We start from the raw sequence: 25665 nt of genomic DNA, 5'->3' as shown, positions 1-25665 counted from the left end.
TTGTGCCACAAGAGAATAAATCAGTTCATCGCGCACAGCGCAGGTTCCAGTAGCGGTTGTTTAACTAATACTGATTCAGCTTTACAACCTGTTCACTCACTTGTGTTTTACAAAAGTTTACGATGAGGAGTCCGAACCTGCAGCGGCAGTGTGGAAGCAGTCGAGGGCTTCTGCGCCTGCTCGGAGTGCAAGCATTTGTCTGAGACTGATGGGCTGAAACTCTTGCCCAATAGCCAGATTGTTTAAGGTGTGAGTGGACACACTGCCAGAACTGTTAGTGTGCACAGGAAGACTTTGGCTTACAGTCAACGGGACAACAAAGTTTCATTGACAAGGCTTTGGTGACCGTTGAGCGTCGCTGGGCCAGAATTAATGGTTTTGTTTTTTGGGGGTGGTGTCTGTATGCTGCTAGTACTGTACCAGCTCCTCTGATACATGGACGGGGAAGACCTGAGCTTTAACAGCTTTTATTTTTCCTGTCAGTACAATGGTGGTACTTTTCAACAAGTTAGGACATCAAAATCCGCTGTCAGGTAAAATTTCCTTCATAAAAAAGAGAAGGATAAGAGATGAAAGCAGACACTTTCTTTATGTTTACTCCCTTCGATTTCTTCCACTTTTCAGACGTAAAAGCTTTGAAACACCCATTAGCATAAATCAGCATCGAGGTGTGGGTTTGCTGATCATCATACTAAAGGACTGAAAGTGATTGAAGTCAGTGAGCTGCAGAAAATCCCAGCACAACAATGTCCGATATCACTCATAATCAGCTTAATTTCGATCCGAGAAATCTCTAAAAGTTCTGACACCACAACTGTTTTAGTAGCAGAGCTTTGCAGTGGCCCTTGCCCCTCCAAATACATAAATTCCCCCTCCGGATCCCCTCATGTATAAGGGCCCAGGCCCATACGGGGGTCCCCTCAACACCCCTACTCTGTCTTTGGCTCTGTGTGTGTCGGTGTGTGTGTGGTTGGGGAGGGGGGTTAGTCTGACCCGCAAACTGACCTCCTCAAACTTCAAACTGAATACTTCTGGCAGTTACCACGACGACAGAGCTCTCCAAGCCTTATCCTACTTACCGAGACGAGACGAGGAGCGAGGAAGAGGTGGGAGGAAGGAGAGCAGGAGCGAGGGAGGTAAAGAAAGAGAAGAGCAACAGAGAGAGAGAGAGAGAGAGAGCAGTGTGGACAGAGAGAAAGATACTGGTGGGGGGGAGGCAAAGAGGGAGGCAGGGAGGACAGCCAGGCAGAAAGCGAGAGTTGCTGCTGTTGCATCTCTGTGTTTTTCATGAGTAGACAGTTTACTGGGAGATTATTCACAGTCTGGTATTTAGCCTTATTAGGCCACTGCTCCCAATGCAGACTTCCCTCCCATCATTCACTGCCACATTGGAGCTTTTTTTATATATTTATTTGCTTGTTTCACATTTCCTTCACCTTTGTGTACATTCAACTTTTAGTAAATGCACATTTTGCACTTTTTTTCCCTCTTTAAATGGAAAAAATAATTCAGGGTGGCTTGTGTGGGGATCTGGAAGGAGAAGTCCTGTTGGTTTTCATTGGATAGCGTTAGGCACTCCCAGAGCTTGGGGAGAAAAAAAAGCGACTGATTGAATTGTCAGAACAAAAGATGAGCGGGTTTGTCAAAGGCACACGTTTGTGTAAACAAAACCTGGAAGAGTAACTTTCAGGAAGCATTGTGCTGAGATAAATCCAATCACAGAGCCTGATAGGCTACAGCAAAAGGTTTAAATCAGTCCAGCTGCAGATTTTGGATCACGGTTGTTAAATGATTGCTTAATTAGAGGCAGTAACCTTTGTAATCAAGGTTAAAACACCTAATACAGTTGGGGAGAGGTTTTGGTTTAAAAAAAATGTATCATGACAATAAGTGGGCAGGTTTCTCTCTACCGGTCGACACTTTGACACTTGCCTAGTCCAGTCCACAGTTACAGAGTTGTTCGAGCATCTATCCCAGCTAACGGGGGAAAGCGACCAATAACAACCGGGGAAAAAACAAAAGCTCTTTCTTACTCTTCTTCGACCCCATGTAAAGCGAGGCTTGTGACTAATTCCAGTGCAGATAATGCACTTAATTTATAGCCACTACATCGAGTAATCAACATTTCTTTTAAGTTACTACCCATCCACGCAACAACCATGACCTCCTTCATCTGAGAACTGTGACTGTAAATGGACTGGCACTTACATGCTGCCTTTCTACTCAGTTGAGTGCTCAAGGCGCTTTCTTCTGCAGGTCTCAGTCACTCGTGCAATCACCCAATCGCGCACACATTCACGCAGTTGCATCAGGAACAACTCAGCTTTCCCGAAGACACTTTGGCACACGGGCTGAAGGAGATTATGAGGAGTCGGGCATCGATCCACCGACCAGACAACTCGCTCTCCCACCTGAGCCACACTGTTTGTTTTTTTTAAAGGAAAGCATCTATGCCAGTTTTTGTTGGTGATCCAAAAGTTAGAAATAAGCAAGTTAATTAAAAATAATAATGATAATAATAATGCAGTATGTTAAATTTGCCACAGCTCTAATTTGTGCCTCTGAATGGCTTCTTCTCCATAGCAACCACATCCAAGGCTAATAGATATTGCAGTATTTCAAGCAATCGGGCATACCAAAGTAAATGGACGAAAGTTGAAATAGTAGCCTTTATATGAATGCATAATACTTTTAACTATTCGAGACTCTTCCACGCTTCTTTGTTTGGGAGCACTGAAGACTGGACTGGTGAAAACGATGTATGGATTAGCACCTCCTTCTGCTTTTTTACTGTTATTGGATAATTTGCCGTTACTTTGCAATTTCTAATACGCGCATTGATCGCCACGTTTGAACTTTTTCAGGCTACGCTTCTTCACACGCTTTAACCATCTTAGTAGGCAACAATTTATTGCTAATGGCTTCCTTAAAGTCACCTCCCTCCTACTGTTTAAATATCTTATAAGCTCATTAAGAAGCACAGCCAGAGGGTTCCTGCCCATCGAGTCTCAAACAAAAGTCCTGGTAACTGGACTGTGTCTGATTTAGACAGTAATAGTGAAAGAATGACAGACAGAGGCAAAGCAATGAGGCCTGTCACGATTTTATGCGTGTGCAACTGTAAATGTTTGACGGCATGCGCATGCCTTGAGAAAAGCAATTCAGGAGAGATCAAAATCAATAGTCTGGGTGTTTGTGTCCCCGGGCTTGCTGTCACTCACGCGCCCTAATATTAAGGCGATTGATCCATCTTTGCCTTAATCTGTGCTCAACAGCTTCACCTGGCTCATTCCCAGGGCGACACAGTCTACAAAGAGACTCAAAACTCTCAGTAATGGGACAGCCGGCCCTACTTCTCCATCCTGCTGTCTGGTTTCTTCTCTCTTGTCCTGTCCTCACTTTTTATAGCCATTCATGTCTCTTCTTGTATTCCCCTGATTTATTTTGCATCTTTTTATCCTATCACATTAAATATAGCTGCTACACATTGCCCAGGCTGACCTGTCTTGTCCTTCCTTGTCCTGCTAAGTCCATCCCAGTCTTGTCCCATCCTTTCTTTTGCTGTCATAAATTCCAGCTATCCTCCTCCCTTCCCGTCATGCCTCTCATGCGTACAGTGATTGTGGAATCCTAAAAGTCTTTTTTGTAGGAAACTGAAATTTTGACTGTGAAACAAACATCACTACATTATCACTACATTGCAATGCCACCGTGTCATCATGACTTGATCTGCGCTCGTTTAGAAGTCACTGTAGTGATGATCTCAACATCGAAAATGAACAGCATAATCTTTTAAGTGTGTCCTGTGGGACACAGTGGGGTAGAGGATGATGTTCGCATTAAAGCAGCGGCTGTGAACATAAACCGCAGGCTGTCTGGGCTAACAGTCCGAAACGCTCCCTCGGGGCGGCGCTGTACGTTTGAGCTCCGTCAGTCTGTAAATCGGTAAATGATCCCGGCTGTCATTTAATCAATATGAACAGGGAGCAGCTGTCGCACATCATCGACTCCCCTGGGGGCCGTTGTTGAGACAACGTTGTGTGTGTGTGTGTGTGTCGGATCCATTTTTCACAGGTATTTATTGTGACAAGCAGTGTAGCTGCAGAGCATCCTCTGGCTTCTCAGGGTTATATGGTCAGTGCAAAGAGGGTACTGACTGTTGATGAATTTTGCCCTGAAGGAACAAATTTAGTGTTTTGTTGATGGAAATCGACTGCCAGCCCTTTTGAAAATTAATTGTTAGTTCATCTTCTCATGTTTTATTTTATTTCCCTATAAAGACAATATCTGGAGTCATTACTGGATTCAAAATATTGTAAATGTCTTTACAATATTTTCAGTGTTGCCGTTCATTTTTTTTAATCCGCTTTTTTACTTCACATTTTAAAGACTGAACAAGTTTACAGTGTAAACATAAGGTCTCTTTGATTTTTAGTGAAAATTTGTGCCACGAGTTTAACAGAAATATGATTTCAACCACTTTCTTTTTGCAGGGACTCTGAGAGACAACAAAGCCGGTAACAGGAAAGATTTCTGGATGTTATCTTTTTTTTCTTTTTTTTTTGGGGGGGGGGGGGGGTCCCTCTCTCTTTCTCTCTCCTTTCCTTTCACCGCCTCTCCTTTCCACTTTCCTCCTTTCCTTTTCTCTCCTCTTGCCTCCTCTCCTCTTCTAACGTGAGACAGTGAAATCTCATCCAGCCACTCTGCCTGCCCTTACAGCCAGCAGGGAGGGACATGTCATTTCATTTGTGTGCATGTGTGTGTGCGTGTGTCCCTTTACTGTGCAACACACAATGACGAGAGCACAGGGAGGAGGCAGGTTGTGTGTATGTGTGTGTGTGTGTGTGTGTGTGTGTGTGTGTGTGTGTTGGGGGGGGGGGGGGGGGTGACAGGGCTCTGATCTCTCAGATAGGGAGATAGCCACCTGATTCAAATGGCTCGCTTGTTCCCGGCAGTCACTTGATCGGCGTGTGAACTGACTCCTCGCTTATTTACAATCAAATGCTGCAGCACTGACCTGCCCAACCCAACCTATTGCAGACATCTCTCTCTCCCTCTCTCTCTTTCTCTCTCTCACTTTCTGCCCTATATTTGCCATGTCCCTCTCCCTCCCTCCCTCCCTCCCTCCCTCCCTCACGCACACCCACCCACACACATACAGGTGTACTCATAAACCTGTGATGGAAACTTCCAGCAATGAGCTGCACTGTAATGATCATGCAATCTTTTGAAATATGAGCTCGAGTAAAGGGGGGTGGGTTGAGATTATTTTTTTCATATTAATACATTTATCACATTTAATGCTTCAGTGTACAAGAAGATTTTTTGTTTTGATTTTTTTTTTTCTGGAAAATATACGCCGGCACTATCAGTGAAGCAAATCATAATAAATGAACAACTGTAGTAAAAAAAAATGTCGGTATTGTAGCCTAACAGCGCACAATGAACACTTTAAAGCTCAAATATATCTGTGTGCACAGTTACATTAAGGGACACACTTTCTTCAGCTACAGAACTATGGTTACCTAGAGAGAAATGCTTTTCCTGACTGGATAAAAAGAAGATGAAGAGCATATAGTATGTTACACTAAAGCCTGGTTTCTAAGTCCGTATCTTTATGGATGAAATGAGAAACTAGGATGAATTGAGGTAAATATAATTAAAGACAAGGTGACATCTTTTTTCTTAACAACAGATTTTCAGAAATAATTAACGTTTTCATATCATCATTTATTAGTAGAGCTGATTTCTATATTTTTATAATCATTACAGTAATCTTAGTTTCTTCCTGTTTAGTGTGCGTGCTGTGCTACAAGAAGCAGCAAGACTCTAATCTAATCCAGTCCAATCTGAGCTAATCTGCACCCACTTGTGAGATAAAACAGAAGATTTTGCTGCACATCCACTACAGATCTGCAGACGGGATTTCAGACCTCGCTGAGTGACTTTTAAAGGTAGAAGAATGAAAACAGCGAATTAAAACACCATCTGAAACATTTAACGTGTAGAAAATAATAACCCCGCCCACCATGACAACCCCCAGTCTCAAATTCTTGTGAGTCTGAGAGAAACAACTTCAGTCTACTGCATCTGCTTGCCCATCCGTCCATCCGTCCGTCTGTCTGTAACTGTCCTGTCTGATTATCTCTCCCAGTTGGCCCCGAGGGGACACCCACACTGAAAGAGGCCACTCTTCCATTCAACAACAGCTTCTGTCAGAGAGACGAAGAGAGGGAGACCTCAGAGTCACCAGCTCCAGAATAGCCTGATAGTGACTGATGCAATCAATCGAAATCTACACTACAGTCCGCACCATCGTCCAGCGAGCCAGATTTTACGCATAATAAAAGGAAATTGCTCTCGCTTGGAGCTGGGTAAATGCAGAAATTTTAAAGAGGGAAGGCTCCATGCCACGCCGTGTTCGCCTTCCTTTAAGACTCTATGTTTTCAATTCTTGAAAAAAAGGGGGAGAAAACACTAGTAAGATTTTGTTTTGGGCCAAATAAAGAGTCATAAATTCCCTGAACTCTGAACTGTCTGACAAATTTCAGTCAGTTAGAACCAGCACATTTGTAGCTTCTCTAGTTCCTTGCTTCAATGCAAAATGTTTAAACTCGCTAAGGATGCAAAGTGAGGGTCAGATAAATAATTCAATACTGGAAGAGTTATGGCATTTCTACGTGACAGAAAGTGATCTGCGTGTCGACACGAGTTATCAAAACAGTATCGCTGCAAATCAAAATGCGCCTGCTGCTGCTGAGGCCCAAACCATAAAACCATTTGGCAAATGATACATGGAGGATGTTTTCAGCCTTTATCTGATAGTTAGAGACCAGAGAAAATAAGGGGAAAGTGAGGTAAGACAGAAGCGGGCCTTATGTGTATGTATACACTGCGCTTGTAGCAGAGGAAAGTGTCGTGCTGATATCTCAGCAGGCTTTCAGGAACTGCACCATCTCTGTGACATGTTGTAATACAAGTCTAACCTTAAAAAACCCCACATGAACACATTTTCTTCCAAGTATTCCTTAAAAACGAAAACCAGTGTTGACTGATGACATGTGTCACAATCTCCACAACAATGACAGCAGAATCCCTCTGAAATTACACCGGTTTAATTAAATATTAGTAGCACTGGCTGGTAAAAGTTGTGTATTTTGTTTAAAGTGTATAACAATGTTATTAAAACTGTAGATACACTACTAAAAGGTGGCCCAGCTTAGAAACATCCATTCAAACACTATAAACAGACATGATCAAGCCTGTTTCACTTGTTTGGGTTTGGAAAAAGTGATCAGATTTCTCGTGTTTTTTCTGTCTGTACTGTTTGGATATTGTCCAGGTTTGATGTGTGATTCTTCTTGGGTTTGAAAAGACTGAAGCCTGCTTTAATATTTATCATTTAAGAACTTTTTATAATCCATAAATAAGCAAAAAAGAAATAGGTAAAAAGCTCAGTTTGAGAAAAGCAAAAAGGCTAGATTTTTTCTTTTTTTAAGACTATGCTTTTATTTTGAAAAGCAACCTTTTTTTTAGACCAGATGAGCTAACTGCGTTGGACCAGTCTGCAAAATATCAGACTGTTTTAAATATATTTTATCTGTTCTAGAACGGTCTTCATAATTGGTGTATGCTCTTTAGTATCATTTGGCAGGACCTTCTGCTGTACTAAAACACTAAAACCACACCTTTTCACCCATTTAGCCCCACTTTTTTTCTCAGCATGCATTTCTAGATGTGTCATATTCTAAAATAGGACAGCACCCGCCGCCCCCTCCCGATTTAATGTGCGAGTGTAGTTGTTGGTCAACAGTTGGATCGGGGGGCCAGGCAGAGGGAGGGGGGCCCGGGAACAATGGACTGTGCTGTTGTGCTGGACTCGGTGGAGAGAGAGGGAGAGAGTCGGGCTGATGACAGAGTGAAAGAGGTTAGTGTCTATGCTGGGAAATGAGACCAGAGGAGGGAGGGTGGTGGTGGTGGGGGTTCCTGTGTCTGTTGGCTTGTTAATGATGATTCAGTCCCATCAGCTCAACAGCCTTCTCTATCAAAGAGTCTCCGAATGCCTGCAAACCACCTCCAGCTATGGTGCCCCGACAGAAACAGACTCCTGACAGTAAACCTGTCAGCTACACTCATTCTAAAATGAAACAATATGTCGCTGTCACACTCATCTTTGGCTTCAAGTGCGCAAATCTGGTGCAGAAATTCAAATCAATCAAAATTTGTCTGCCACGTGTTTTCTGTGCAATCGGTATTTTATTGTTTGACTTTTAACAGTTTGGAAAATGAAGAGTGCCGAAAAAAAAAAGAAAAAAGAAAGAAATGCTTTAAAAACATCGGTTTTCTCCATGTGGGACAGAAATAAAGGGCTTGAGAGCTTCGGTGATGCTCTCGGCTGTGTAGACTAACGAACACTAAATGTATCCAAAGACTGACTCTGGGAGCAAAGAAATCGAGACCTCGGTTTCAAATTCGCCCTAATTCGAAAAGTGACGATATAGAAAATCAAAAGTACGACACCTCAGCCAAGTGGATCGAAACTTTCACCGGGGGGTGGTGGTGGCGGTCGGTGGGTGGGTGTGGTGGGTTATAATGAAAGAAAAAGCCAGTCACTGCAGCACAGATCGGCCCTTTCTGTGTCTCAGCAGAACACCCCACCCGTCCACTTTCCCTCTCCTTTCCCCCTCCCCCCCCCGGGTCTCCTTGAGTTGCCTGAGCCGGCCTTGAGGTGGCAGTCAGCCTAGAAACCCGCTCACGTTGTTCCAGACAAACGACATGCTGTGGGAGTCGGGAAATTGTCGCTCTGTTTTATAAAGTCTACAGAAAAAAATGCGTATTATTATTATTATTATTTACATTGAGATTATTGACTGAGTTACTGCCTTTCTGCCTTTGAATCACTTCCGATGTCCACTCTTTATTTCTAATCGGAAATTTAGTGGACTTTCCCGACAAACTAGTATATGTAGAGAATTCTTTAGTGCACGATCACCCCGCCCTCACCGGTCTCCTAATTTCCGGACAACAAAGGACCGATTTTCACTTGTAACTGCAGGAACGGACCTCACACCGGTCACCTGTTGCTCTAAAGAGACGAAAAAGTATAAATATGCGCGACACTGGTTTGATTAAGACACATTTGCGCACCGCCAGCATCACTAGCGGTGCGGAATCTCTGGCTTTCCTCTAATCGCTTTGATTTTTTCCCTTTCTTTTCTTTTTTTTTTTTTTTTTAGCGATCATATAGCTCTTGAGTGAAACTCCTGAATTGGAGCTGCATTGTCCTCTCCCCAACAGCAGCCAGCAGGCTCAGCAGCCAGCACAGCCAGCCAAGCGTTTGACGTTATTAAATAATAAAGAGATGCTGATCTGGTAGCATTGTTGTGAAGGGAAAAGGCCAATTAGCATGCCGTTATACTGTCATTATGGCTGTATTAACTCGAATTAGTTATAAGACAATGTGCATTTTGATACTTGCATTTTTTGTGTGTGTGTGTGTGTGTGTGTGTGTGTCTGTTTTTTATTTCTAGATTAGATTTTTTAATGAGTGTATGACAGAAATGAAGACTGAAAGTAAAGCTACATTAAACCGGCATGCAAGGAAACAAAGATTAAAATAATTAAAGTTATACTTAACCCTCTGGTTCCTATCTGGCCATTTTTGGCCACTTCATTAAATTCGATTCAATTATCCATATCTATCTATCTATCTATCTATCTATCTCTCTCTCTCTCTCTCTCTCTCTCTATATATATATATATATATATATATATATATATATATATATATATATATATATAGATATAGATATATATATATATATATAGATATATATATATATATATATTCCTCTAATGAGCCCTCTAATTTATCGACTCTACTCGTTTTTGTGGCAAAGCTCGGGTCCGTTTTAGCGCATCGCGCAAGAAAGGTTTCCTACCAGGCTACAGCAACCTGCGCCAGGCCTTGTGTTGTTTTAGCCAGAGGGGAAAAAATATTCACATCCCTCTGTATCCATCCCTCTCCCAGCCTTCTTTCTCCTGGCTTCAGTTTTTATACAAGAAGCAAAATGAGGCGTATATGATCAGTTCCATGATCAGCTTTACTCAAGAAAATTCATTCGATCTGCAGCCCTTACATTATGTTCCACTGAGGTTCAGGAAGCCCGGGAGGCCTTTAAGCGAGGCCTGCAGCGCTAATTTCTAAAAGGCCTTAAAAAGTAACAAAGTAAGTAGAGTGCAGGAGTAGGCTACATCACGTTTATGCAACCACGTGGGTGTGAAACACGAGTTTTACAAGTGTCATTCGGGAACACGGAACGCAGATTTCGTAATGACATGCAGTTAGTGATGGATATTTAAAAAAAGAGTTTAGGCACAATAGAAAGTAAAGCAAAAAAACCCAAAAACAACAACAACTATCAAGAAACTTTAATGTTACTGCAAACGGGAGTGAATTCCAAAGTTTTGTACGTGCGCGTTCACGGCCGATGGAGGACACGAAAAAAAAAACGCGGACACCTGAGGCACCGCACGGTGAAACAGAGACACTGGTGTTTTGGTTGTGGGGATTTTTTCTTTGCTTTTTACTAAAGAGTCGTGATCCCCCTTCAAACTGTGCATGTCCTTAATGATGGCGCTCTATAAAGCTGTCAGCATCAATGAGCGGAGATGATAAACGGGAGCTGGAGCTACGAGAGTGACGGGGGTGGGGGGAGGAGGGGGAGAAGTGGTGGGAGAGGGAGTGAGGGGTGGTGGTGGTGGTAGGTGGGGGCTGTCGCAGAGGCCTCGAGCCTCTGAGAATGCAGGCCGAGAGCAGCGCGAGGCTGATGGCATGCTGGTCTGTGTCAGTGTGTGGTCCTATTCACTGCAGTAGCGGGAGAGAGAGAGAGAGAGAGAGAGAGAGAGAGAGAGAGAGAGAGAGAGAGAGAGAACCCCTGCACCTGCGCTGGATCAGCAGGCTACTGGCTGCCATTCAGTCCCTCTGCGCTCCACACACACACACACGGGCAGCTGAAACACACGACAGCTCTCTGCTCTGACAGTTTTGCTATTCAACTCTTCTCTGCGCTGTGATGCAGGCAGAGATGTCAGGCAGCCTTAAAAAACAAAAAGACTTGAGGGATGCAGAATAACGACGCGACACGAGAGGAAGGATCTAAACAGGGCGTTTGGGATTATTTATAGAAGCGGTCCAATTTTTTTCACGTACCCCGGACCCGGCCCGAGAACAAGGGGATGGCCGGGTTCCCCCTTATTTAGGGAACCGTGATCTTGCTCTGACCGACATTTAAACATGGCGTCAGTTACACAGACAGACAGAATGATAAAAACACACACAGATCCATGGCTGTTTGTTTTGTCTCATCACAGCTCGTTTATTACTAAACATGTTTCCCATTCAGTCTTGTGTCTGCCTTTTGTTAAAATAATAACAATAAAAACAATAATAATTATTATTAATTATATTATAATAATAACGGTTTGGTTTCAAAGCCAGCGCGTGTACACTTGGTAGAGTTTTTATGTTGTAAAAAACCTGCAAGAAAAAAAAAAAAATCATACAGCGATTTTATGAAAACGGAGATAGACGCTTCACGTGCGGGTGACGTCACCCCCCCCCCCCCCCTCGCCCCCTATTATTTGCGTGGTGGTGAAAAGGGAAAGTGGCTCTCGTGGGATTACAGGCCACTAAGCTCGTTGTGTTTGCGTGTGTGTGCACGCGCGTTTGGTAGGTGGGTCATTTGACCTAATTAAATAATAAATAATAATATAATCTGAACAACAAACACGGGATTTGGATTTTGTCCAGCATAACTGACACGTCTGACTCGATCCATCGTTTCTTCATTTATTTACATTGAAATTCCAGCAGGCCTCGCTGAGCCAGTTTAATCTGAGCTCACTTCACAGCGTTTACACACGCCGGTTTCAAACTGCTCGGCTCCACTTTGATGTCCTGTTAGAAGCTGCGCTGCTTTTAGTTTCTATTTTTTACAGTCATTAATCTATGTATTTTTAATTGCATTTAATAGAAACACCTTTGTAACGGAACACGTCAATATCGCGATATGGGCACAGACGCACACCAGGTTATCACAGATAACATCTGAGAGCTTATTGCTTTTCTTTTCTTTCTTTTTTTTTTTTTAACCCGAGGCGTAAAAAAACAGGAGGCGCGCGCTTACCACCTGTTGCAGGCCAAATATCCTCGAGCTGGGGCAGCCAGACTCTGCACGCGAGGAACAGAAGGATGGGTGGGTGGATGGATGGATGGATGAACGGTCGGATGGGGGAGTAGATGGGTGAACGAAAGGATGAAGGGGAACACCTCAACCGGGCCTCCCAGCTTCAACCTACACGGGCCAAACAAAACACACCTGACTGCGTGAAGTGCAGCAAACATACATCTGAACACTGAGACGCGTTCAAAGCGTCCCCGTGGACTAAAAACACCACATGTGGGGTGTAACGTTTTAGGCAGGCCACTTAATTCCCGCTATCAGCTGTGCTGTTTGAACAGGAACGCCGGGCTCGGAGCTCAGAGCCTCTCAGACCAGCTCAGATTTTGGAAAGCACGCGGGGTTAAATGCGGGGCTAATATTTTTCTACCGAGATAGCGCGATATCAGTGTTTTCCGAGTGAACATTCACAGTGTCCTAGTTTGTGACTGCCTCGCTCACACAGAGAGCAAACCATTTACAGAAGGGTTACAAACAAAAAAAAGTGGCTGGGTAGGTGGGGCAGCAATAGAAAATAGGAGCATTAATATAATAATATAATAAAAGCTGCCCACGGCCTCAAGTCAAGCATCCTGTGTCCACATGGAAGTCTTTACCAGTCAGCCACAGGTCTTATGACACGCCACAGAAAATACAAGTTGCCCATCGAGCATGTTTGGTGTTCTTTGCCTTTTAAAGGTTTTTCCCCTCCATCACATCAAAGGTGCCACGCTCAGCCGGGAAAAAAAATGATCATTTTGCGGGGCCCTGTGGGCCTGCAGGGGCCCACGGCGTTCCTGGAAACATAACGGGAGATTTTTACACGTCTGCTTTTTTTTTTTAAGCAGGAATAAATAAATTAATAAAACAAATTGTTTATCACCAGCGCTCTCGGCTATTACAACCGATTCAACTGTTTACATCAATAATTAATGGGACTCCCAACGATCCCCTGACCTGCCCAAGGTCCGATTAGGAGGAAGCGAGAGAGAGAGAGGGAGGGAGATGGAGAAGTGGACGGATGAATACCGAGGGGCCTCTTCATCTGCCGCTCCCCCGGGACACAGCCTGCAAGACACAACGGCCCAATGCGCGCGCAGACACACACACAGACACACACTCCCCCCACAGATTTAAAACCGTTAGTTAAATTCAGGGCGAGCTGTTAGCTCATCATAAGGATCATCATTATTATTATGATTGGGGGGAATCCGCCTGGTTGGCAGAAAGGTGCATGGGTGGATTATTTTGGAGTCTGTTCTGTATGCGTTTGTTTTTTTGTTTTTTGTTTTTGTTTATTAAGGCAGAGGGTGGATAAGGGTGGATGGTGGTGGTGGTGTGCAGCAAGTCACCGGAGAGCTTGAACCATGAGAAGCGGGGTTAACGGGAAACAGCAGGGCCCGTTTGATTAAACATTAAATTAAAATGACCACACTCGAGTATCGGCGTGGAGCTATTACACGGCCGAGGAAAAAGCATCCCGGCCAGGCTCCCTTCAAGAGGGCTCCACCTTCAATTTCCACCTAATTGGTCTATTTCAGCCTGATAAGCCAGCTCCGTGTTTTGAAAGGAGCGAGAGAAACACAGAGAAAGCTTCCAAAACTAACAGATATTATTGTTGCCTTTATTATTATTATCATTAGTATTATCATTATTATTGGATAAACTCAATGAACGAGAGGAAATAAAGCCGGAACTCAAAGGTTTAAGCTGCTGAAAATACTCCTTAACAAACACAAAAAACACTGCAACACGGTGTCAGCAGACAATAAAAATCCACGGATGACACACATTCTCTTCTCTAATCTAAAATAACCTGGAATCAGATCTGCGCCTGGCATTAGAGCTCCTGCATGATTAGTCATCTATCAGCCTTACAAAAGAAGGCCCAGTAATCCAAGAAGTACAAAAGAAAGAAAGGGAAAAATGTAGTTTGTATATTAAATTTTTAAAAAGAGAAAGAAAAAATGTCAAACTGTAAACCGGCTCTTAATAGCAATAATTATAAAAGAGGAGAAATGACAGTCTATACCTGGGGATGATGGGTATTTTGGTGGAAAAATCTTCCCCCCACTTTTTAGGAAACAGGCAACAAACTTTGGGCTTGATGTGGACCATCCGCAGGAACTAGAAAATAGAAACGTGGTTAACCACGACGCACAGTTATTTGTGGACTTTAAAGGAGGCACGTCGCCCCAAAGCTGTACTCTGTAAGCACTTAATAGAATACTAAGAATACTAGAATTTACAGTACACATTTAAAAGAAGACGAAGAAGACAGATGACAACTTAACATGTGATGACTGCCTGGCACACAACAACAAGATAAAGAAAACCCAGTGATGAATCAAATCAAAACTCAAACAATTTCAAGTATCCAAATTTCCAAAATTTATTCATTTCAAACTGCATATTGAAAAAAAAATATATACTCAGCTGAAATTGTAACTGTTATAAGGATGGTATTAGTTCCAGTATATATACATGGAGTGGTTGGCTGTTCTGCGTACAGGCCACAATTCTTAAAATACAACTACGGGAATGAAAAAAAAACCCAAAACAAATTTTCTTCTTCTTGAAATAAAAACTTAAAATATCACAAGAAATATACAGAAATTGTACAAATCAATTAGAAAATAAAAAATAAAAAGTACAAGCGTCATACACCTCTAACAGATGAAAAGTGGGAGACGGAAATATAAATTAAGAACCTATATTTTAAGCTGCATTGAGAGGAAAAACAAAAAAGGCGTCGTTTTTTTAATATATATATATTTTTTTCCAAGAAATAAAATGTTTAGTAATGCTGCCTTTAAAAATGAAAACAACAACAACAACAACAACAAAAAGAGCAGTTTTACCTGCTTCGTTTCATGTCCCCTTTTTCTTTCCAGTGTTGTGAAGTGTTAAATGAGCTCCCATAAGAATTTCAGCTCTGCTATCTTTCACTTTTTTTGTTTTTTTTTTAATATTTTTATCTGCAGAACTGGCGTTGCTTTATATAAAACAGGAAAAAATGAAACAAATCGAAGGAAAAAAAGAGAAATGGAAAAAGAAATATGCAACCTTTTGCAGTTTAACAAACAATTTTCGTCTGATTGTAATGTTTCTTTGATAAATACTGTACAAAAGGGTGATTGCAATAATAAAACATTTTTTTTGATTGCGACTCCCACTTTCTAAAGTCTTCCAAACTTCATCCGTCAGTGAAAGGGGGTGGGGATGGTGGCTGTGGCGGTGGTGGGGGATCTCCTACCGTTCCTCTAGAGCTTCCTTAGAATAAAATGTGAGACAAAAAAAAGACAAAATAAAAAGAGTCGTGTGTCCCTTTTTTCTTTTTCTTGGAGACTTCTATACAACTTTTCCCACCCCGAAATTTTTCTGTACAAAAATAGTCCAACGTTAAGTAGTCCACAGTTTCTCTTATAAAAGTTCTTTCTCTCTCTCTCTCTCCTTTTCTTTCTTGCTTTCATGTCTCTTACATGTGTGTTAACGGCAGCGTGCCATTGATCGTCGTCCCGGGCACGGCGCTCTGGTAGTGCCCGGACATGTGTAGCCTGGTCTGGGCGGTCGGTTCGCTGACCTCCGCCCCGGGCAGGTACATGCTGATCATGTCTCTCAGATCCCCGCTTTGGCAGCCCGGGGCGGCCCGGTGGGATGACGAGGTGACGACGGGCGGGCTGGAGCTGCTGGACTCGGACTTCACCACCGAGGAGGGTCCCATGGAGCTCAGGGCGGTCATCCCCGGCGTGGTTTGCTGGGAATAGGACATGGAGTATGTCGGGGAGCCGTTCATATAGCTCTGGGAGCTGGTCATTGAGTTGTACTGCAGGGCGCTCATGTCGTAGCGGTGCATGGACTGCATCTGGCTCGGGTTGTGAGCGTTCAGCCCCGGGTGCTGGTAACCCAGCTGGTCCTGCATCATGCCGTAGCCCCCGTTGGTCCAGCCGTTCATGTGCGCGGCGTAGCTGTCCATGCGCTGGTTCACTCCGCCGCCCAGCCCGGCCCCGACCCCGACACCGACCCCGGTCCCCATCCCGTTGCCTCCTGGAGCCAGCAGGCCACCGGGCAAGGTGTACTTGTCCTTCTTCATGAGGGTCTTGGTTTTCCGTCGGGGCCGGTATTTGTAATCCGGGTGCTCCTTCATGTGCAGGGCCCGCAGTCTCTTGGCTTCGTCGATGAAAGGTCTTTTTTCGCTCTCCGACAGGAGTTTCCACTCTGCGCCCAGCCTCTTACTTATCTCCGAGTTGTGCATTTTGGGGTTTTCTTGCGCCATCTTCCTCCTCTGTCCCCGGGACCACACCATGAAGGCGTTCATGGGTCTCTTGACCCGCTCGGGGCTGTTTTTCTGGTTGTTGCCGGTGCCGGACGTGTTGGTGTTGCCCGTGCCCCCCGTGTTGGTCTGGGGAGCTGGGGGCTTCAGTTCAGTCTCCATCATGTTATACATCGGGAACAGATTTTTAATTTCAAAAAAGTTGAATCCCAGAAAAAAAAATGTTAAAAAAACAAAGAAGCCAAGAGAAAAACTCCAGCAGCCAGCGGAGCGGACAGTGAGGAGCGAGCAGGGCTGCAGCGAAAAGTTACCTGCCGGGATTTCTCTATGCAACTTTTCTCTGGACAAAAACAACAAGCATCAAGCCGCTTCTCTCCACACACACACACACACACACTCACGCATATACACACACACACGCACACACACAGAGACACGCACACACAGGCTCACGCACACACACAGACACTCGCTCTCTTTTCCTCTCTCTCCCTCTCAGCGCGCAGAGAGAGAGCCTTCTTCCAAAACAGCTCCCCGCTAATGTTGTGTCCACAAAACTTCTCCCGTCGCTTCTCCGAAAACGAGCGTCAACAAACCCGCACTTTTTCGCCTCTGTCCGCCCGAGCCGAGCCGTGACAACTCCGGATAGTTTGTGAAACAAGTTAATAGACAACCATTCATGCGACCGGGGGCTGTCAGCGTATAAATGGGTTCGACTCGGCCAATCAGAGCCGGCCTTTTTCCCAGCGACACGCCAATGGGAGACCTTAATTAGCATAAAGGGGCGGAGTCTGCCTGCCCCAGACACACACGCAGAGAGCCACACACACATACACAGGGTGCCCATATGAGCCAATACCAAGTACATATTTACTATTTTCAGGCTGATGGGGATTTTTCTGTGGGAACATGTTAATGGGAGCACTTGATGATTATTTCCACACTTCATACTGAAAGAGAGCGTGATGCAGAAGCGAGAAAGTGGCTGCTTGCAAACTTTTAGACCCACACAGAAAGTTAAAGTTGGATTAAAAAACTAAAAAGAATAAATGACAGTATAAACGTTCAGGAAATTATTTTTAGAGCCTGTAGACTTTACTTCTAACAACAAATCCACAGCTGGGAGTCTATCAAACTATCAAACCCGTTCAGCATCATCTGTCCCTAAAGGTGGAGACAGCGTTTTGTTTCCGACACAAGCCACAGCCTGCGGGAGCTAACCCTCGGCCCCAAAATCGAAAAGTCACTCATTCTCCTCCGCTTACAACAATCGCCCACCAACACCACCACCCACATCCATCAGAACAAAAGCACAACAACACTTAAATAAACTTTGTTAGTTAACTCAAAGCATCGAATGACTGTGTGTGTGTGTGTCTGAGTGTGTGTGTGTGCGTATGAAGGAGGGAGGGCTGGGGGGTTATGAGCTGGTTTTTAGCGTTGAAAAGAGGAAAGGTAATCCAAGATGTTTCCCCCCCTTTTTGTCCCTTTTAGTGAAGTTGAATGCCAACACACAGAAGGCAGACGGGCTCATCTCAGCACAAATAAGCGCTTTTTTGTTTGGGATGTTGTCGCTACATCTGTCCGGACAAAGACCCTACTCCACGTCACTTCCACTGCGAGTGCTGCTGTTGTTGTTAGGGCTTTGTAGTGTGTGTGTAAGAGAGAGCGAGGGAGAGAGAGGGCGAAGTAAGGCCTTACCGGGGGACGCGAGGAGGGGGAGAAATAAAGGTGAGGAATATTTTAAGATAAAGTGTGTTTGCACAAAAGGCGCAGCTCATTCAGTGAGCCCGAACGAGCGTGTCAGCCAAATAAAGTGAGTGTGTGTGTGAGAGAGAGAGGGAGAGAGAGAGAGAGAGAGAGCGGCCTCCACCTGCTTCACCTCAGGCCGGATCAAGCAGGCCGAGATTACTGTGTAGGGAAACACACGCCGTAGAGTGCGAAACTATCAGGCTTTAGAGTCTCTGGGAGGAAAAAAAGTTTTTGTTGTGGGGAGGGGTCTGTGCTGGAAGTGTTAGTTTCACTTGTTTTAGTTCTTTCTCTCTCCCCCCCCCCCCCCGCTCAAACTGCATTTGAGGTGCCCAAAGCCTCTGTGCTGCGTGACACCAGTGCCGCCTAGTGGAGAACACGGGACCTACACGCGACTGCAAAACTTGTGGGGAGTAGAGGATGAGTTAGAAGTTCAGTTCAACGCCTAGGAAATGCTTAAAAAAGAGTCTAAAAGCATCAGTATTTTTTTTTTTTATCACAAAAACTGCCCTTAGACAAAAAATATATAATAAATATATTGTAATAAAAAAGCTCCGAAAAACCCGAGTCACCTGTCACACATCTCCTGGCCTGGATCGCTAAGCCAGAGAGTCACGATAATTAAAGACAGATGAAGTCCAGACACCTGAAAGAATTCCGTTTCAACCAGATGAAATCCCAACTGAAAGTCAACATATCGGGCCTTATTACGACGATTTTCTGTTGTTTTTGTTTTTAATCATTTGATAATAAATAGAGGAGCGGATCCCCCACGCACCCACCCCTTCCCTCGTGCACTCATTATGCCGGCCCCCGGCAACCTTACATAAGATTCATCTTGTGCTTAAAAGGCTGCGAGAGGCGACACATGCAGCTCGGTCCATTCTAATGCAAGGTTGAAATGGGCCGCTCGGCTGCTATCTGCATCTGAGTGTGTTCCCCCTACCTCTAATCTGCTTATGATAATAAAGGAACAGCGGGGCTCTGCGGTTCTCTGAAAGCAGGCCCCAGCCAGTCGGGAATGGCCCCATGCATCCGCAATCATCCTGAATTTGTTTAACAAAAAAAAAAAGAAGAAGGAAAAAAAAGGGAGAAACCAGTGGGGCGGCTCCCTCGGACCACATGTAAGCCCCCATGGTATATTCACCAGGTTTGGGGTGAAAAACTGCAAACGCGCAGCGAGCCGTGACGCTAAAAATGCTGTTTATGTGGTTGCACCAATTTAGGTGATGTAATCTCTGCAAGAGTATTTTTAAAAACAACAAGTATGAGTGGAAAATGATTCAAGTATCTCCTGTCAGAATCCTTCTACAGAGGATCTCAATGATCAGAGTTTACCGGTGACAATTTTCAAATGCAACACATGGCAAAATCTATGAAGGGATTTACTCCTGTTACAGTGAAACAAAATAAAAAACACATTTGTTGTTTCAGGTGAAATAAACTTGTTTTTTGTTTGTTTTTGTTTTTTGCCACAAGGGATAAAGAAGCAAACAAGAAATAATCTAAGCAGAATCTTCACCATAATTAATAACGCAAATAATACAAAATACAGGAAGAGATTGTTTTACACACACACACACACACACACACACACACACACACACACACACACACACACACACAGTGATATATATATATATATATATATATATATATATATATATATATACATGTATAATCAAGCAGGTTAAATATTTAAACACGGTTTGCTGTTGATTTTTTTAATGACAGAACTAAAAATGTCAAAGTGAATTAAATAAATTCGATTATATGGTGGAGCTTCTAAAGTTTAAAGACATTGCAAAACTGAACTGATGTCATTAAACATAAAAGACATCGAGGAATTATGAAAAAAAGAAGATACAATGTAAGAAAATGTGAAATGTAAGTAAAATGTAAACATGGATTTACTGTAAATTTATGGCGGTCCGAATACAGTAAGCACAGAGGCGCGTAAATTAAGCCTGTAAGTAACAACAATAAGCCGGGGTTGGTTTGGAACACAGCTCGGAGCAAATACTATGATACTCGCGAGTTTTTAAAATAAAAAAATAGAACATATTTTTATATTTTTATCAAGCTAAATCAATTTAAATAATTTTTAAATGTAAATGATTTTTGAGCTACACGAAAACCAAACCGGCCAACAACAACACAGACAGTCAGTCAAGCTCATGATTCCAGGCAGTGTCATTCCACAACACTGTTTTATACACACACACTGACACACACACGCACACGCACACACCAACACGCACAGGGCTTCTCCACTCCGCCGCACTCCAACTTACTGCCAGTTTGGGAGTTGTCTTCCTCTCGTCTTGATTGGCAGAAATTAAACAAGTTGCCATGTCGCTCAGCCTCCTTCGTGTCTATCTCTCCCACCGCTGATGGAGCCTCAGCCTGTCCGGGGCAGAGCTCCAGTTGCCGGCACCCAGCCCGCACTTTCCGTTCGTATCCCCCCCGACCCGAGCCACCAACCACCAACACCTGGTAGTCCGTGCGCTTTCGACCCGGCAGCCGGTGCGCGATTGTCGGCGTGCAGATCCCGGCGTGCAGCCCCGTCGTCTGTCTGGAGCTCTCCGCTGTCTCCTCTCCGCTAGCCCTGCAACAAGAAAAAGCCGTTTATGGCGACACACAATGTGAAAAGGGGGCCGATTTAAAAAGGAGAAGAATGCAAGCAAGAACAACAAAAGTCAGTTATAGCAAAGTCTGTGCCTCTCCTCTCCTATCTTCCACCCCCTAGCTTAGCCCACATAATGAGCAGGAAAAAGCTTTATATTTTGTTCACTGGGTATTCACAGATAATTTGAAGCCATTGTTTCTGCCACAGATGGTTCTTTTTAATACAATAACGGTGCTCTTTGTGAATAGCGAGCCCACAATAAAAATCTAAAGCGTCCTCCTGAATAACCATTTTGTTCTCTCTTGTATAGGCCGAACAAAAGCGCCAGTGAGGTAATGGCCTGCCTTATTGAAAGCCTCAGAATGGGGATTTGATAAAGATTTTTTTTCGCTCCTTTTTTCCTTCTTCTTCTTCTTTTTTTTGCAAAGTACACGGCAATGTCAAAGAGAAACTGACACGGGATAAAAAGGAGGGGGAAAAAGGCTGGAAAAAGTGCTTGCATTTGCAGATTGCAAAGATATTATTATTATTATTATTATTATTATTATTATTATTATTATTATTATTATTATTATTATTATAACTGGATTATAACTGGCAGAAGTCAGATGTGAGGGGTTGTGTTGCAGAGCTGCAGCAGAGCAGGTCAGGTGCAGGCATGTTCCTTTCTTTTTTTTTCTTTTTTCTTTTTTTTTTTTACAATGGAGCTTAAATCCAGAATACATTAGCTTCCAGAGGTCTGCTGTGGATTTTGCACAGGGTGTGTCAACTTCTGGACTCCACATAATTAAGTGTCCAGGGTGCAAAATAGCAGCAAACCCTTCTCATTACACAATCACAGAGCAAAGATAAATAAATAATAATAATAATATTGCATGACCTTTAAGTGCTTATAAGGCACTGGGAATATAAATGCTTGGGTGTTAATGGGAAAAGGGGCGGGGGTGACTCATGTAACTTGGTAATGTTGAGATACTTGCCTATAGGCCTATAAGATGGATCTTGCAGAAGTGTGCAAGACCCCCCCTGCAACCCCCCCCCCCCCCCCCACACACACACACACACACAGTCTTGATGTAATTCGTAATTAACTCATGGCTAATCAATAAAGCGTTTAACACAACGCACAATAGACACACAGGGGATGATCCCCAAGCCAAACATATTGGATGTCACTGATCGTTACAAGGTGAGGACACCCTGTCTGTCACACAGGGTTGGAGGGTGAGGGTGGGGGCAGCTGGAGAAGATTGCAAAGGAGAGGAGAGGGGGCATGAATGGCAGGATGGAGAGAAGGGCAGAGAGGGGATGAGGGGGATAGAGGGATGAAAAGGTGAGAAGGAGATGCAAGGAGAGAATCACATTTCAAACTCACCGAATCAGCCCCCCAACACACACACACGCCACACACACACACACACACACACACACACACACACACACTACCACCACCACCGGCCATTACACTTACAGAAACATATGATATGTACTTATCAATGACATCAGTGAATAATGGATTAAGAAGAAGGCCTCACTCACGCCTCCTGACAGAGTTCATTCATTTATCAGTTCATAAGATGAGAAAAATGCCATTAAGGCTGATAATAACAAACAAGATGAGAGCATTTGGAAAGTTTGGTGTCAGCACCATCATCAGCACAAGCTTTTCTCAGTCTGCTGGTATTCTTTCACTGTGAAGCAGGACTGTTTTGCTACAAGCACCATCTTCTTCAAACGCCTCAATTTCAAAAGCAAAAGCTCAAAATTTTTTCCTTTTTTACATTTGTATGAACTAAATGAGTTTCTCTCCAAAGTACAAACGCAATGTGTGCACACAGTTAGTGTGCTTGTTGAATCTACAATCAGCTGTGACAGGAAGTGGGTGGGGGTTTGTTTAACAACAGGTTCTGCATGAACTCATTTGTATTCTTATTTTAAAGAAATAAATGCCTAGTTACTTTCATTTTGTGTGTCTTTTCTTTGAAAACAATAACCCAGTAGCCTTTTTATGCCCTCGTAAAATCACTTGCACACAGGCTAAGCGATTCTCTAGAACTTTGCTTGAAAAGACAGAAACTCAAGCATCAGAAAATCTGAAATGCACCTAGTGTGCATGCACCGCAACCACTGCCTGCGCATCACTGAGCTCGTAACACAATTACATCTGCATCTAGGTATAAAAAGAGGTGGAGGTTTACTCAAAAGGTGTAAAAGAAAAACCAAACACAAAGTGATGACCAATAGGAGCAAAGGCCTAAAAGGCATCCAGAGAGAGAGAGGAAAAAAGAAGAGAAAAGCACAAGAGCGAGATTTAAAGAGGAAAACATGGCGGAGAGAAAGCGAGAGGGGATCAGCGCTCTCAGTGTGAATAAGCTTAGCTGCAACGAAGCACAACTCTCTGGCTTTATCTGATCAGTCTGTGCCATGTAGTCTAAATCACAGCCATACCACTCATATTAGAAGAGCCGGAGCACTTTTAATTATAAACCCATCCACAGGGGCCGGAGAATATGATAGCATGTTTGAAAAACTGGAGCCAGAGAGAGCGAGAGACAGAGAGAGCGGGAGAGTTCACTGGCACCATGAGAGCTTTTTAGAACGACCAGCATCATCGCTGAATACTAATGTGTTTTACCTTGAGGCTGACCATTAACATACACAAAGCAAACGGCCACACACAGACACATATTTATGCTCTCAAAGACATTCAATCAGATGCATATTACACATACATGCCTGCATTTCAATATGCATGAGCGCGTATGTGGTGCTGTTTTGTTTGTGTGTGTTTTGTTGGTTTTTTTTCCCCAGCTCGGCCTAATGGGAGAACCACGGTGCTGCCCCCAACCCCCAGCCCCTCATGTGTCTGCATAACATGTGTGTGTTTGTGTCTGTGTGATGCAGACACACTGACACAGTAATCAGTGAAAAGGGAAGGCCCTGGATGAAGGAGACGTGGCCAACCAGCTGTCAATCACGCTACAAACACAAACATTACAGCACAAATACCCATTCATTAGCACCAATAAACTCGTCCTTGAGAAGAAATAGTAACATCGCTGGAAGGCTTTTTTTTTTCCTTTTTTTTTTGAGGATCATGGGTCACTGCGCAATGTTTTCAGGACTACCTAAACTACGTTCAGTATTATGAGTTCAAGTCTTTTTTTTCTCAGTTTAAGCCATTCTCCTTCCTGCCTCTCATCATCGAGTATCATGCCATGATACTTATAACCTCAAATGGTATCAGCAAGGCAATTTACGCCACATTCAAAGGAAAATCTAAGCCTCCTTTGCTATAAATCTCTTTATATGATGATGCTATTTTAACACTTTCATGTTTACCTGAAATTGACCAAAAAAAAAAAAAGCACAAGAAGTTAAAAGTAGAATTTGACGGGGCTCGACAGATTGAACCAACTTCAGCAAAAGAGCTGTCGGCCGTGGCGACACGAAGAAGCATGCCAAAAATAGCAAAATCCTCAATTTAACTAAACAAACAGTTAAAAACATTGAAATTGTTACGTTTTGTGAAATCAGCAAGGCACGTAAAAAGAGACAAGTTAGAAACAACGTCTCTCTCGTTACTAAAAATGCGCTCCCACACTTGTTTATTAACAATGTCACAAAGCCTCACGTTACAGTTGGGTCTCTTAAAAGAACCACACTCATCTATTGCACAGCATTCTGAGTGACAAATCCACCTCTGTGGTGCCAGTGAACAGAAGGTGATTGAAGGTTTCTGCAGCAGACTCTGCAGAGTAACCGGCCTGTGGCTGTCCCGCTCCTCCGCATGATGTAATGCCCAGCTTTGATGTTGCTTTCAAGTTTGAGAGTGGACAGACAACTTTTCAAAAAAGAAATACATAAAAAAGAAGAAGAAGAAGAAGAAGAGGTCTGAAAATGCTAGAGTGGACATAAATTTCCATATGCGGACAGCATTTTAAAAGTTATCTGCCACAATGTGGACATGGTCGGACTTTGAGAAGCGCAGGGCACGAAGCTGTGGAGTTTGAGGATTAAAGCTTTGAAGATACTAAAATGCTGACCGCCAGAAGAAGGGAGGTGGCTGGTCAGTCCTGCAGCTGTTTGTTCAGGAGGCAGGAACACATACGGACACAGCTGTCAGATATTTGCTGAGCAACACAATATACTGGCATCTCATTAATGAAGAATGCAACACAAACTGTTTAAACACAGAAGCACAAACAGTGTCCTTTTGTAGGCCACCACGCTCTTTAGCTATAGTTCATGTTACAGGACTGTGTCAGCATTAATGCAGTCTCAGTGGAAGCTCGTTTCCCCCACTGAAAGGAAAAAAAAGGCTTCCATAACAAAAAAATTTGAGTTAATAAGTCGATAATTTGAAAAAACAGCTTTTCAGGTAGTGGGTTGAAATTTTGAGCTAGCTAGCAGCCAATCAGGAAGGTCTGTGAAGGACATCATTTCCTTGTTACCTGGATGGCGATGGTGTTAAAATGCCTGCTGTAGCTGCATAAAAGGTTTAGAGTCAGTGAGTTCATGTCAAACTACTGGACAGCTAATATCTTCGAGGTGGCAAAGAAATGACTTCTTAACACTAATCATCGTTTCTAAGACGATGTATTCTAGATATTTAGTAATTAACGGATTCTTCCTCTTAAACCACCATGAAAGAAAGTTTGCACTCTGTCTGTGAGTCTTTGGAGAGTCACAGACTTTTTTTTTAAAAATCTATAATTCTCTGCTAATTAACAAATACCTTCATTTGAGATTTTTTCTTTAACAGGGTGCATACAGGTAAACATTCTTACATA

At 43.4% G+C, this 25665-nt stretch overlaps 2 protein-coding genes across 2 annotated transcripts in view; both read right to left on the bottom strand.

The window, feature by feature from the left end:
* LOC102781288 (uncharacterized) overlaps positions 1–25665 on the bottom strand; it is a 95932-nt gene that overhangs the window by 25488 nt on the left and 44779 nt on the right. Inside the window, exon 2 of the mRNA XM_087830554.1 lies at positions 20538–20851. Within this exon, the coding sequence (XP_087686680.1) occupies positions 20538–20851 (314 nt within the window). The remainder of the gene's footprint in view (positions 1–20537; positions 20852–25665) is intronic.
* On the bottom strand, positions 15555–17536 carry sox2 (SRY-box transcription factor 2). Its single transcript, XM_006797790.3, has one exon. It carries the CDS (start codon positions 16666–16668, stop codon positions 15700–15702), a length of 969 nt encoding a protein of 322 aa, XP_006797853.2. The 5' UTR covers positions 16669–17536; the 3' UTR covers positions 15555–15699.

The sequence above is a fragment of the Neolamprologus brichardi genome, chromosome 17 (genome assembly GCF_056152115.1).
Source record: "Neolamprologus brichardi isolate AB-2024 chromosome 17, ASM5615211v1, whole genome shotgun sequence".
In the NCBI taxonomy this organism is placed as follows: domain Eukaryota; kingdom Metazoa; phylum Chordata; class Actinopteri; order Cichliformes; family Cichlidae; genus Neolamprologus; species Neolamprologus brichardi.
This window is presented reverse-complemented; position numbering and strand designations above follow the sequence as displayed.